The following is a 14,812-nucleotide window of genomic DNA, read 5'->3' as shown; positions in this document are numbered from 1 at the left end:
CATTTCGATTGGAACCGAAATAACTTTCGAAGGATTCGTCAATGCTGATAACAATCTTGAACTCTGTGCAGAGTCAACCGACGATGAAATCATCCGTCAAGTGATGGTGGATTCGGACGACTCTGACAGTGAGAAATGAAGAGCCAGTGCCTACACAGCGAAGGAGCTCCGAGTTGGCGCAAACATTGATGATGCTGTCATCAGCGTACATCAATGTGACCCTGGATGAAATTGAAGCAAACATTGAGTGCAAGCAGAACACCGTGCAAAAGAGAATCAACCATTTTTTTCACACTGCTAATGCATTAAAAGGTAGCATTGACCCAGCTGAAGATAGCGCCGGCTGCACCAACGGCACCCACTGTCAGATTTTTATTTACTTTTAGAAACTGCTCTTTTGAGAGCCACCCCAACAATGTGTTGGTAGAGCTGTGCAAGCCTGATCCTTCGTCCTCGACCCTCTCCATCTGAGAAATACAGTCAAACCTCGATATATCGAACACGGATATATCGAATTATTGCGTATATCGAACACTTTCTATATCACGTGGAAAATCGCATGCATTTCGAATTTTTTATTTCGAACGGGGCCGGATGTAAAATGGATATATCGAACTCCGCCGCCCCAGACCAAGTGCGCTCTGTTGACAGGAGGCGAGCTTTCCCGCAACACTCTCGAAGATAGCGGCGGCGCGATGGGCGTTCCAGACTGCTGCGTACGACAGCTCCCACATCGGTTGCGCCGAGGGCGCCATTTGAACGTAGCGGCGTACACACGCGGCGGCTTGAGCCAGCCACGGCCGTTCTGGGCCGGTCTCGAGGGGAGCGCGCGCTTCGCGCGCTTCTCTAACGGTCGTGAGCCAGCCCGGCCGCCTCAATCACGTGCGCCCGCGCCCCCACCGTTTGGCATGATCGAGGCGGCCGTGGAGCCAGTTGGAGCGCTTTGTCGGTGTTGAGCCACACAGCATGTGCATTGAGGACTTCGTTGGCGGTGACGACAGCACCGGAACAGTGGCGGAGTTAACAGACGTCGAGATCGCGGCAGAAGTGACTGCTGAGCGGCCAAACGAAGACGCTGCCGAGGCTGATCCAGCAAGCGCTGATGTTGCCCCGCTCCCGACTGCAACTGAGGCTGTAGCTGCTTTGGCCGTTGTACGCCGCTACTGCGGCGCAATAGAAGGCACTGGACCGTCTCTTGTGGACCGTTTGGACTATGTTGAGGACGCCGTGGTCAAGCACGCGGTTGCCAATATGAAGCAGGCTACGCTGCTTCAGTACTTTCAGTGAACGAAATAAATACTTTGTTTGAAGCTTCATGTGAGTATCTATTGCGCCACGATTGGTTCATTGATTGATTTGTGCTAGTTTTTGACGCGTTTTCTACGTGATTTTATATATCGAATTCTGGCTATATCGAACTATTTTGCGATCACCGCGCTGTTCGATATACCGAGGTTCGACTGTACCTATAAAATGGTGCGTTTTCGACATGCATGTTTTTTCAGACTGCCCAATTTTTCGGACGTTCTTGCTTTCCCTAAGGAGTCCATAAAATTGGATGTTGACTGTAGTACAGTAAGCTCTCAGTTGTACGAACGTCGGTTTAATGAATATTTCAGTATAACGAACTTTTAGAAAATTTCTGGTGGTTTTCTTACGCATACTATGCAAAAATATTTCAGTTAAACAAATTTCTGAATAGCGAATATTTCAGTTGAACGAACTTGAGGCCCCTGGTGGACAGTAACACCGGCTACAATTAGAAACTGCTGGCATACATCCGGCCCTTCCCCACTGTGAGGTGAAAGCGAGCAAAAGGAACAGCGCAATGAGGTGATCGACCTCGCGATGTGGACAGAGATCTGTCACCAGCTTGATGTTAACCGATTCAAATACTGTAACTCTAGCCAAGGCTGTAGAATGCCTTGGAAAGTTGCGAGGCTTTACGTCTGTGCCAGAGGAAGTGCACAAAAACAAAGACTGCCTGGATAGCTTTGTTACTTCTTGCACTAAGAGCACTAGTGCAAATGATAATTACAGATTCTTTTTTTTACAAAATGAAATAGGCAACAACGTAACTGTTACGCATTTCGTATGAAGATGTATATAACTGCATAAATTGCATTTCACACTTTCGACTCGATTTCTGCTGTGACCTATGTTTCTCCACATTCTAGCGAATTTTCAGTTTAGTGAACTTTCAGTAAAGTGAACTATTTCCTTGGGTCCCTTAAAGTTCACTCAAGTGAGAGTTCACTGTATTAAACAACCGATCACAACTCAATCCTTATATGAGGCCTGGAAAAAACTAATGATATATACTGACACGTGGACTTGTTCATTTTTTACGGCTGAGCACTTTTCATCGTCTAACAAATGTTATTGCCAAGCACAGGATGCACCCGCATGTATCGGAAGTTTCTTGAATGTTATCAATGGTTCTGTTGTCACCGAAGCGTATGTAATCTAACTGCATGTGTGACGCAAATTGTGTGGAACTTTCTGGAAGACACGCATGTACCACCAATTACTCTAGGACCTTCGATGACTCGTGTATAAAACATGATGTTTTTAGTGCAAAAACTAGAAAAAATAACAACAAAGAGGCAAAAGGAAAGACGAGCGCTCGTCTTTCCTTTCCTCGAGTTGTTGCGCTAGAAAGCATCATGTTAAGTAAACACCAACTCGTCCAAGAAGTCATCCTCGTTTATAAAAGCAGACGCGCTTGATCGGCAGATAAGATTTTCGCCGATCGCCGACTGTGCTCGCCGCTATCGTTGTGAATTGAGTGTAGCCTGTTTTTGAGGGCACAGGTTTGCCCAATAAAACACTAGTCTTACCATTCACAGTTTTGCTGCATTCTTCACCATCACTACCACGTGACAGTAGAATGTCTATAAAATAAAATCAAGTACTTTTTTTGTCCCTCTGAAGTTGAGGGAGAAATGGATCTGTGATGTCTTGAACATCAATCACGTTTTAGTTTTAATAGTGGGCCATAATGTGCAATCTTCAATTGCTTAATGTTTTGCTTTCCAGATTTCCTTCAGAAAACAATTGAAACTGGAAGCTTTTATGATTAGTGGGTTCTATTCATTATTGTCAGCTCATGAAGGCAGATCTATCCAACAGCTGGCGTAGCACAGGACTAGATGTCACCCTAACTCTAGGGTTCCTGGAACAAACCGTGGAATTTAGCATGAATTACAATAAGTTGCCTACCAGAGTCTTCATCCTTCTTGCGCTTGCCTTCAGGGGCGCTCTCTTCTGAGTGGTCTCGCTTGCGGCTGCCCTTTTTGACCTTAGCCTTATCCCCATCGTGCAGGTCCTTGGGGTGGGCCCACTTCTCAGACGAAGAGCGCAGGTCTTCCCCGGCAGAGGTCACCTTGCTCGAGAGATCGTCCACCACCTTGGGGCTCTGCTGGGAGGAGCCACTACCACCACGACCACCCGTGGCAGCCCGTGGGCTGCCCCCAACCTTGCTACTGGTTCCGCCACCTAAGGTCACACTGTTGCTCGCAGTGTCCAACCGCCGACGCTTGTGCTCTGTAAGCAGGCAGTGGACCAACTGAGGGACACAGCAGTAAAATTCTATGCTCAAACACACAGATGTCACAATGTAATGATGACATTAACTTGCATCCAGAGAACATGAATATACAACGCACAGCAACAAGCATGGTCTTTGGTTCTCAATTCAAGTTTATGAGGAGCTAGAACCTCCCAACTTATTAAAGATTTTATAAGAATTTGGAAGATGTCTGCCTTATTGCAACTTTCGTTAGCATTTACCTTATTTATTCGAATATATGGCAAGGGTGCAGTTAGGGAACTCCAGAAAAAAAAAAAGGAACTGAAGTATGCGCACTAATATAAGACTTTGCAGAGTGGCCGCCAGATCAATCAGACTCAGTGGACACTGCCAAAAATACTAAATTACTAACACCGCCACAACGCAAAATGTTGACCAAGAAATAGGGGAGACGTGAGCTTCAACATGCAGAATGCGAGTTACAAGCAAATTTTGCCTTACAGTGTGGCTTCACGGTATCACAGCGTGCTGCCGTAAAGCCAGACCATAAGGTGAAATTCGCACTGCCCTGAAGCCACATCTAAAAGCAAAATTTGCATATAAGGATAAAGATTTGACTTCTAGTCTAAGTATACTGAGAGAAAAAAAAAAACTGCCCCCTATATTGGAATAAATGCAGTATGCAGCCATATGCATCGCCATTTGCAGCACTTCTGGCTGCATAGAGCGAATAGGCACCAATCTCAGAATCTGTTGCATGGCTCACAAGAGGCATACAATCAAGTAAGATAGCCCATTTTTCTGCAAGTAGCAGTCCTTCAAGGTGTTGTAACAATCATACTGCAAGATCACATCACATAAAAGCAAAACATTGCAACAGAGTTCACTGAACATTTTTTAAATGTGTTTACAATTCTTAGGGTACTTCACGCACTTTCTGGGTGCAGGCTCTCTATCTATATGCCTATCTAGCTGTCTCTGCCTTCCCGCCAACCTGGGTCACTGGGTAGTCCATTGTCAAATGGGTAGCGTATCTGGCTGCTGTACTCAGGGAACAGGGTTCGAAACCAACCGCCGGACCAACCTGGGTCAATGGGCACTGTGTACTCATGTGCTGCTATTCAACGAACTTTTTTGATGCCAACATGGGGAAATGCGGATGCAGCACTGGGTATGTACCGCTCTTATATGAACAACTTTGATGCTGACTTGGAGCAGTGAGCATGTGGCACTTGGTTTGTGCTGTTCTTCAGTGAACCTCTTCGGATACCAATTTGGGTCACCGACTATGTGCCGCTCTACTATGACAAAAATGGCCCTCTAAATTTCTCCAATGCTCGGTGAAATTAAACCTGCATGACGCATGGTCTTTACAGCCGCGGCGCTGAATGGCGAAGCGTGTGCGATAAGAAGCACAAGAGGGAATACCAGCCGCACAAATTTCGGCACTGGCAGTACGGTCTGCCACTACATTGCTTCAATGCTAATTGCATTAAAGATTCACAGCAAGATCGATTCTGCCAGATTTTAGTCTTCTTGGTACAATCATCAGTTGTGCACTTCATGCCACAAAACAAAGCTCTCAAGGCAACCTATAGCATTTACGAAAGTATTTTCTGTTGCCTCCGATACCTATGTCCACGTCAGATCTGCAAGAAACATCACTGAAGATGTCTGATGCTATGCATGAAGAATCACCGAGTGCTTTTGGGCATAACCACCTACAAAGATTACTAGGGTGAACTCTGGCACTAATGTCTACAGGAATAGCAAGTACGGCAGTGCAGGCAGCATGGAAATGACAGGCAGCAGAACTGGTTTGCGTAAACTTTGTCTTGCTAACATAGAGCAGTTTTGTAGCTTCGCAAATCGATCACTTCCAACAAAATATTGCGTTATAGTAGCCAATCGATTTTCCGAAACTCGCGAGGACCGAAAAATAGTGACAAAAATGAAATTTATAATATAAGGTTTAGAGCGGCTTAAGAAAATCCCTAATTACACCCTGCCTTCACAGGCAGGGCACCACGTGGAGGCTATCAGATTTGCTTAGATTTGTGCAAGAGTAACGTCTCTGTATACAGTCAACAAGAGTGTAACCACGTTGGTAACCTCCGTTGACGGAGATCGCCACGGAAATCGAAGAAACAAGCCATGTTTCTTCGTGCCATTTGGCTCTCGCGAAGGCACAGGAGGTGACGCCAATCACACAAACGTAAAGCTGCACAAACATGCACAAAGATGCAACAACGTCTCTGAGACACGAAGAAACGAACCACGTTTCTTCAAGCCACTTGGTTCAGGTGAAGGCACAGGAGGTGGTGCCCATCACACAAATGCGAAGCCACACAAAAACGCACAAAGATGCGACGTCTCCGAGACACACTGGCTCTTTGGACGCCACGTACAAAATAGCAACCAAAACTTGAAGAATGAAAATAATAATAATAATATTAAAACTTATCCCACATTAAGTGATTATGACGATAATACTGACTGAAAAAAATAAAATATAACCAAAAAGTGTCGTCCCCTGGGGTGCTTTTTGTTGGCCAAGGAAGAGCGGGCATGGCCTCCAAGACGTGGAGATCACGTTCGTGTCCCAATCTTGAAGGCTATAGAGCGGGCCACTTAAGCCAAGCCAGTGTAAAATCCAACATGGCGGTCTCCAAGATCAGGTAGCGATTTATGAAGTCCAAGTTCGAATTTTTGGAGTCTGATAAATCAGTCGGCTACTGCATATGTATACACAATAATTTGCAATAATTATGTACGTGCAGGGAAACCTACTGCTTTCTTGTCTTTAGTAAAGTGATTTCTTGGAAATTTAGAAAGATAAAGTGTAATAAATAACCACAGGAATGTGCGAAGTCACAAGCACGAAAATTAATACAAATCCATGTATGGTCACTAGTCATTCCCATGACAGCTTAACAATCACAGTGCCAAAATTCCCTCTAATAACTTTTATACACAAGTTTCTGTTTTCGGGGTATCTACACGTGCCTACTGTGGTGTGGGTCGACTTCTGACAGCCTCCGTAGGACAAAAGTAAATAGAGTGGTTCATGAGGATGAGATTAGGGGGATAGACCAAAATAATATACAATGGTGCCCCACCGACCTTCACTAATTTCTGACCAATGGTCACTCTTGTGCATGTCATCCTTGGACTGCCGAGGGTCATCATGCATCAAGGATGCACTCTTCCGGTCGGCAAGTGTGCCAGCAATCTTGTCGTGACTGTCACCACTGCTCTCCTTGTTCGCTGACCTGATGGGAGAGAAAAGGAAGCACCATTAGGCTTGTGGCACTGTATCGTCAAACAAACCAGTGACTACATGTGTAACTGGTTCGTATGGAAGGCAAGCTGGAAGCAACCAGGACACTAATTTCACTGCCCCCAGGAACAAGCACCAGTGGTGGATATCCTAAAATCTATGAGCAAGCTTCCCATCATACCAGCTATGGAGAGGATTTAAAAAAAATTAAAAAAAAACTGGGTGAGTGGTGATGATGGCGGGGGGGGGGGGGGACTTCGGTGCGCAATGCGCCCGGTCGTGGAGCCCGAGGTGCCGATATGCAAAATGCTGAGCCGCAGGTCCGAGGAGCCTGCGTATGATGTGCTTGATTGTCGAGTCAGAGGCACTCGCAAAATGCTTTGCACCAAGTTCAAAGAGTATGAATAATTTGCATGGTTGTGGGTCTGAGAAGTCCACATGCGATGTGCTTAATCACCGAGTTGGAGGTGCTGATGCACGAAATGTTTAGCTACAGGTCTGAGGATTGTATGCCAGAAGTCCACATCGCTGACGTTCGAAATGGTCAGCTGCAGGTCTGAAACATCTAGAAACAGAGGGATCGGCTGTGCTTCTTGCGATGACCGCACCGCACCCATTTCCACACTTGTTGAATCATGGTGGTCGAGAACTCGTGAGGTGTGAAGAGCATACGATGGCCCTTATAGAGCGAATGCTGGCCCAAATGGAAAAGGCGCTGGAATCGCAAGGCAGGCACGGCCAATCGAACACTTGAAAACAACCTTCAACGATTTCATTTTTGTGCTCGTTTCTCTCTTTATGAGATAGCTGAAGTAGCAAATTTGAAGACAGAGAATTGCACTTTTCGACGAGACCATGATGGGGGTGTTTGTTTGTGTTGTTTCGGAGATACTGTGGCTTGAAACACCATTTTTCTGGGTTTCCACAAAATATTTCACCACCCTGGCTGATGTCACAAGTATTTTAGAGCACTCCTATGTGGGTTTCAGTGAACATAACTCAGGATCAGATAGAAAAACTGTTACAGAAATTGAAAATGCGATATAAAAAAAAATTCTGGCCACTTTTTGCAATGCAAAAGTCACATCCCCCATACATGGAAGTTCACTGTATTATACTTAAAAGAAAAAAATTAGCATGTGTTCAAGCCTTCAACATCCCGTGTAGGACCGCATCTAGATACCTACCGGCTCGATTCCCGGCGCGCAGTTGATGAGCTTGTTTTGGATGATGAGGTACTGCTGCTGCTGCTGTTTACCCCTGAGCCCGAAGCATTGACGCTGGCTGATTTTGATACCACTGCCCCAGGTTGTGGCGACACTCTCGCCATGGCCTCTGCTTTTCTCTCCTTCTGAGTGTCTCCACCTAAGGCAACAGACATGACAGTCAGTAGGATACCGAACGGAATTCTATGATCGCAATGAATACAGTACAATGACAGATGCAGGCACATGCAAGAGGGAAAAGCTCAACAACTGTGATGCAGATAAGCAACCACAACACAAGCATGAATGCCTCAACAGTGGCTCAGGGTAGTCAATAGTTCGCAAAAAAATTTGCATGGTCGAGCAACATGAACATGAAGTTGCAGACACTGAACGAAGTCAAGGTAAAAAAAAAGGATGTTTTGGAACCCGTACAGGTTCCTTGGTCAGACCAAGGATGACACTTACCACCACCACCAGAGGGCAAGCCTGCTGCAGTTCGAAGCTGTGCAACAGAGTCGGATGCTTTGGCCTGGGAAGAGCCTGCTGCTCGGCCCTGGAGCGAGTAAACAGGCAAACCGGTAAGGAGTGCCTCCTTCATTCATACACAAACATATATATGGGTACACATATTGAAATGTGTGAAATTACGTTTGAAATCCTTTTCATGCATGGTTGACGAGGCAAAACGTGGTCCAAGAAAAATTCAATACATTCAGTAGCAAACACAGTCGAACCCATTTATAATGAAATCGACAGTTCTGCGAAAAGTGGTCGTTATATCAGTAGTTCGTTATATATGGACTCAGCCTTAAAAGCACTAAAGAATTAACCGCACTGTAGCCGGTGTCCACAGTTCCAATTCGACAGCACTTTGGTCAGAAAACAGATTTTCAGAGTCATTTTTGTTCCCAGTGCACTCCCGCACCTAGATGGAAACTTCAGTTAGAACTGTTCATCTAAAGAACGAAATCCGGCGTCGTATAGCTCTTTCAAAACAGCGCCCAGTTCTGATCACCTGTCATTTTGAAACTGCAAGCGCAGCTGCCATTTTTCATTCAAGAGCTTGTGACATATTTTACTACCAGCAGGACATGACTGTATTCTGCATACAAAAGCAAAGAGCGTTGTAATTTGCCGGAAATGTAAACTTCGGAAAATAGTGCGGCATGCAACCATTCTGCGAAGGTCTCGGACATTGTAGTCTTAGCATTATGATTGCATGTCAGCCACACAAAAGCCATAAGATAAGCGCCACCGAACCGTGATCTCCTGATAACAGCATGGTAACCGCCGATCCTTTACAACATTATGTGGCGGCAGCAAGTGGTGCAGCATTTTAGCAGACTTGGGCCGCGTCAACAGAAATGCTTGAGTGGTAGATGTTTCCATGGTTTGACGTAGTAGTTCTGCGGAAACCCGCAAGGTGGAGAGAAGTAATGAATAAAGGGAAAATTAGACATCCACCCGGTCGTAGCAATTGCTACACCCAGGCCAGGACCAGGACCAGGACGAATTTTTCTTCAACTATGAGGCCTTTCTTTCGAGGAATCCGTATGGGTTTCCTTTGTAGCAATTGCCACGACCGGGTGGATGTCTAATTTTCCCTTTATTCATGTTTCCATGGTGGAAGGACATAGGTGGTCATTCCAAATCATTAAAATTGGTGTAACGCACATGGTGATGCTGTTGTAGCATCCGATATAGTACGAGACACACCCCGCGCCACGCTGTTTATGCTGTACACCTCCTCCCCGGAGGTGCGCACTGAGAGCATGTGACCTTCTTTGCAACTTTCAAATCTGCATGCAGCAGTTGCTCGTTCACCTTGAAGGCCGTATCATTGTTGTGGTTGGATTGGAGCGGGGTGCACGCTGCCGTGTGCAGTTTCTTCGCACTTCTATGCTTTGGTACTTGAAGTGCACCCTCATTTTACTGTGAATGGGTTCGAAGCATTTGTTGTAAAAGTACAGCGATTTTTAAAAAAATGTTCATTATAGCTGGAAGCAGTTTCAATAGATAGGGTTGGAAAATCAAATTCACTGAAATGTGAGCGTTGTAACCAAGAAATTGTTATATCTATGATCACTGTAAGTGGGTTCGACTGTGTGCACCTTTTTTTCCATTGTGTATTCTGTTTTTATATTATTTTGCTTTGCTGAAAAATATGAAAAAGTATTAAAATTGCAAGAAGTGCAGTGCCTGAAAAGCACAACGCCACCACTTCTAAGTTTCATGTGGTTATGTAGAGTATTTACTAATAAAAGAAGGAAAAACTTAATTTGCTCTCAAGTTCACCATCTGTGCAACTTTTTTTGCTTGAAATGGATAAAGCAAATAACAGCAAGTTCTTAAAAAAGGGCGACTACAGTCGCCGACCGTTTATTCGGACCTCACGGGGACTGTGAAAATGTCCGAATAAACAGGTGTCTGAAAAAGCAGATTGAGGGGAAATAAATTAAATCCTTTATTTCCACGTACTTAGTTGGGCTCGGCAGTAGGCTTGAATAAATCGTGAATGCGCCGTTGCACGCTGTTCTGCTTACGCGCAATCAGATAAGCCTGAATCTCGGGGAGGGTTGTATGGTCACTATAGGCGGCTGAAAGCACAGTCACTGCTTGTACACGCTACGCCTGCGACGGCAGCGTAGCACATGGTGCGTCGTCTTCCGACTCGGTCATCGTCTGGCGGTGCAGCAAAAACCTGACGAATGATCTCGCCGTCATCGAGTTCTGCGCATGTCGGTACCACAGTGTCAGCACCTGTGAAACTGTCAAATGAGACGGTGTCCGGAATCGCAATACAACCACTGCGTACGTCTCGGCAGAACATTTTCCGTGTCAGTAGGGAGCACATTGGAAGGCGACAAATCTTAGGCCTCTCGGCACCTGCTTGCCGGCATTCCCCAGCGCAGTCTGCGCGGGCACTGTCAGCGCCATTCGACACTTGACGCGATGTTTCCGTATGCCACGTTCGATCACCGAAACCTCGACACAGCTCACAAAGCAAACACCACCATGCCAACACCAGCCGCACAAATGAAAAACGTGGCGTACTCGCAGAGTCGTGCGCGAAGAAACAAATCAGCTGCTGGATTGTCTTGACATGGCTTACTAAGCTGAAACCGGAACTGCTACAGAGCCACTCTATCTAACCAGGCAGAAACGATGATGATGAGCGGGGATTTCTGGTAGCGCCACTTTGTGGGGCAGCAAGAAAGCTCCGTTCAAAACAAAAATGGCGTTCAGCAAGTCGAACCATGCACCGGTCAGAGTCTGTGCATGGTGCTCTCGACCGAGTTGGCTCAAGGAGTGTCCGAAAAATCAGACGAGAGGTTGCAAGGTGTCCGAACTTTCGGCAGTTGTTATACATTATGGTCTATGGGGAGAATGGCGGTGCCGCGAAGCAGACCGAATAATCGAGCATGTCCGAATTTTTGGAGCCCGGAAAATCAGTCGGCGACTGTATTTAGAAACCATTAAAAACTGAAGTCATCACTCTGCAGCATTACACAAGTACAAACTGGGCATTTGTTTTTATACTAAATCCTCTTGTACTACAGCCATACTAAGTAGGTGCTAAAGGAAATGTGTGAAATACCAGCAACTGTACACCAAGTACAAATGTGCGAGTGAAAAAAATCTTGCTAATAGCCTCTTTAGCATTAAAGTGGCCTAATGCCCAAACAATACTACCTTTACACAACAGCGAATTGTGAAATAATACAAGGAATCCCATTATGTGGAAAAGAAAAATTAATTTAGCTTTATTTAAATGCATTTCACACTCCGCTCACATAGCAGCTAACAAAACAATATTGATGTAGCTGAGCCTTCAGTGAACTATGTTAGTCTCCATCCTATTAATATTGTTCCTTTTGTTCCTTCTTGCACACACATCTCGTAAGTGTAGAGCCTTGTGTGGTGTGTACCCACGCTTCTCACTCTCTCAGTCTATGGCTGATAGGCAGGCATGTCTCACACAAGTTTGCACCACTCTACCATGCCTAGGATGCCACCCAGAGCTATCGTCTCCTCCTCCCTTTTTTATTTTCGATCCCCTCATTTTACATTTCCGTGCAAATAAAGATTATTGCTATTATTATTATCTACATATTGATGTTTATTAGACCTAAAACAAAGGCAAAAAAAAATCGATGACATTAATTTTCACTTGTGCAATCTTTGTTTCTTTATTACAGTCGAAGCCACTTATAACAATGTTGGTTTTAACAATATATCGGTTATAACAATGAGAAGCTGCTGCACTGTCAACTTTTGTATGTTTTCTATGCCGAAATAATCCGCTTACTACAATGCCCCCATGCCGCATTATGGGTTAAAACGATGAAGTCTGCCTGCTGAGTGACCGTGCCGAAAGGTAATGAAATGCAAAATCCTCAAAAAGAAAAAAGAAAAATGTGAGCCTCTGCACGATCACCCGCCACCCCAACAGCCGCTGTGAGCTGATTTTCCAGCTTTCTCCACATCGCCAGCCTTGTGCGCCTCTCTCCCGTCGTTCTTCCACCCCTCCGAACACAAATGGGCTGCACCAATAGCTCTATGCCGCGCCTCCCTCTGAAACCTGAATGAACAACGCCAACTGCGCTGACTGTGCTGTGCTGCCACGTTGATCCCAGATTGCTCGCTGGTCCCTCATTCTGCGCAGTTCTGTCAGCGGATTAAGTCACTCATGCTCGTCTTTGCTGGTTGCATCACAGTTGTCCCTGGCCACATGGTTTCCCAGCCTCTTTAGACTCGCTGTGGAAATGGAAGATGGCTGATCCACCCGCTTATCATTGGCAATGCATGACGTTGCCGGCGAAAAGAAAGTGCACTGCTGTAGATTTAGAAACTAAGCACTTCTAACCAATGAGGCGCTTGCCGCCCATAAGCCCTCTTTGCAGTTATAGCACTGCCATTCTTGAACGCCGACAGCCAGAGCTTGTTACACACAATCAGAGCGCGGAGGAAGCAGAGTTAAGCAGTTAAACGAGTCAAGACAATCGGCAGCTGGATGCAGGAAGGTGGTGGGGAGGGACACTGGCCTCCCCGCCATTAGTTTTCTCAAACAGCTCTTCTATCCCCCCTACTTTAATTTTTTTTTCATACAATCCGGTTATAACAATGGAATTTTCCTGGCACTTAAATATTGTTATAAGTGCTTTCGACTGGATTTCATTTCCTGTAGACCCACCAACGTGTGCAAAACAAGCGCATCAACACAATTCACATATATGACAGTGCTAATAGAAGAAAAAGGCCCTCAGAATTCATATTAAGAATACACTGTAATATCATGTTGTATCAAAATTACTATTTAACGACTTGTATTTGAGCTTAGTTACGTGTATCCATGAGAAATGAGTGGAGAGGGGCACAGGTCTAAAAGCTTGCTCAGAATACACCTGCAAATGGAAGGGACCAGGTAAAGAAATTTAAGAATTACCTATTGGTGTATCATATGTGCACCAGCAAAATCAATAAACTTTCACTACAAAATTTACACCACATTATTATTAGTCTTTGACCTCGGGACCTCCTCCTGTATAATACTGCCTTGTACTATATCTTGTCTATTAATAATAATAAAACCTCAAACCTCCTTACGATGCCCGTGCTACAGTGGTGTATGTATAGAATGCACTGACTGACCCCTATTCTTGTATGCTTAGATGGCAAAAAAATCCAGAAATGCACTTCAAAAATGACCTTTTTATTGCACGCCTGGATAGTAAATGCTTTGCTAATTTGGAATATACCACATTTTCGCCGGTATAACCTGCAAATTTTTTTTTTAATTACGCATCCTTCCCTTACTGGAAAATGGGGGACAAGACACTTCAAAAGTTTTTTTTATTTTTTAAACAATTTGACTGAAATTTGCAGTTAACATTTGTTTACAAGCTGACTTGAAAAAAGCAATTTTGTTGTTTTTTATAATATTTTTTTATGATATCCAAAACAAGATGTTCTTTGTTTGGAGCCTAATTAGCTAATGAACAGCAACTTGCACTGTGACATACAGCACATGGAATCAATTGTGAATGTTCATAGTCTGTCATAAGCTATAAATAATTGTTTTAGGCCATGTTGAAGCAAAGTTAAGTTATTCATAAAAAATGCTCACCTTGATAATAAAAAAATATCAATATGGAAAATTTTTACGACCAAGTTTGACAACCTATAACTTTGCTTCAATATGGTCTAAAACAATGATTTATAGCTTACGACACACTATGAACACTCCCGAACGATTCCGTGTGCTGTACATTACCATGCAAGTTTCTGTTCATTAGGTAATTAGGCCCCAAACAAAGAACATACTGTGTTAGATATAAAAAATATTTATCATAGAAAAAAAAAGTCATTGCATCTTTCAAATCAGCTCGTAAAAATACATTAACTGCGCAAATTTCATTAAAATTCATTGAAAAATAAAAAAAGTTTTTTGAAGCACCTCGTCACCACAGGTAACGGTGCCTGATTACTTTGTCCTCCAGCTCCCTCTCCTCGACGGCTCTAAAGACGCATTTATAGTCTGATGTTATCAGTGTGCGGGTGAGTGTCGTTAGATGCTGGGCACGTTGGAGTGCGTTGGTTGCGTCTGGTTATGTTGGCGGCGCCAGTGTGTCGAACCATCAGCCGAACTATAGACGATGTTGTTCTCGCCAACGTGACATAATGTGTGCGTGCGTTCATGCTATGTCAGACTATATTTAGGCCTCAGCGGCTGGATTGGTGGGACGACGGCGAGCCCCTTCACAAGCGAGCTCTCACTACCGCTGATCGAAC

General features: G+C 44.6%; 1 protein-coding gene across 3 annotated transcripts in view; it reads right to left on the bottom strand.

Annotated features, from left to right (window-relative positions):
• The window catches only part of tho2 (THO complex subunit 2-like protein), a 111,329-nt gene that overhangs the window by 6,224 nt on the left and 90,293 nt on the right, over nt 1-14,812 (bottom strand). For all 3 annotated transcript variants that reach the window (XM_070535213.1, XM_070535215.1, XM_070535214.1), the window contains 4 exons: nt 8,486-8,573; nt 8,000-8,177; nt 6,656-6,804; nt 3,223-3,546 (listed from right to left, as the gene is read on the bottom strand). In XM_070535213.1, the coding sequence (XP_070391314.1) occupies nt 3,223-3,546; nt 6,656-6,804; nt 8,000-8,177; nt 8,486-8,573 (739 nt within the window). The remainder of the gene's footprint in view (nt 1-3,222; nt 3,547-6,655; nt 6,805-7,999; nt 8,178-8,485; nt 8,574-14,812) is intronic.

Source organism: Dermacentor albipictus, chromosome 3 (genome assembly GCF_038994185.2).
Source record: "Dermacentor albipictus isolate Rhodes 1998 colony chromosome 3, USDA_Dalb.pri_finalv2, whole genome shotgun sequence".
NCBI classification, from domain to species: domain Eukaryota; kingdom Metazoa; phylum Arthropoda; class Arachnida; order Ixodida; family Ixodidae; genus Dermacentor; species Dermacentor albipictus.
The sequence above is the reverse complement of the archived record's forward strand: the minus strand, read 5'-3'. Positions and strand labels throughout refer to the sequence as shown.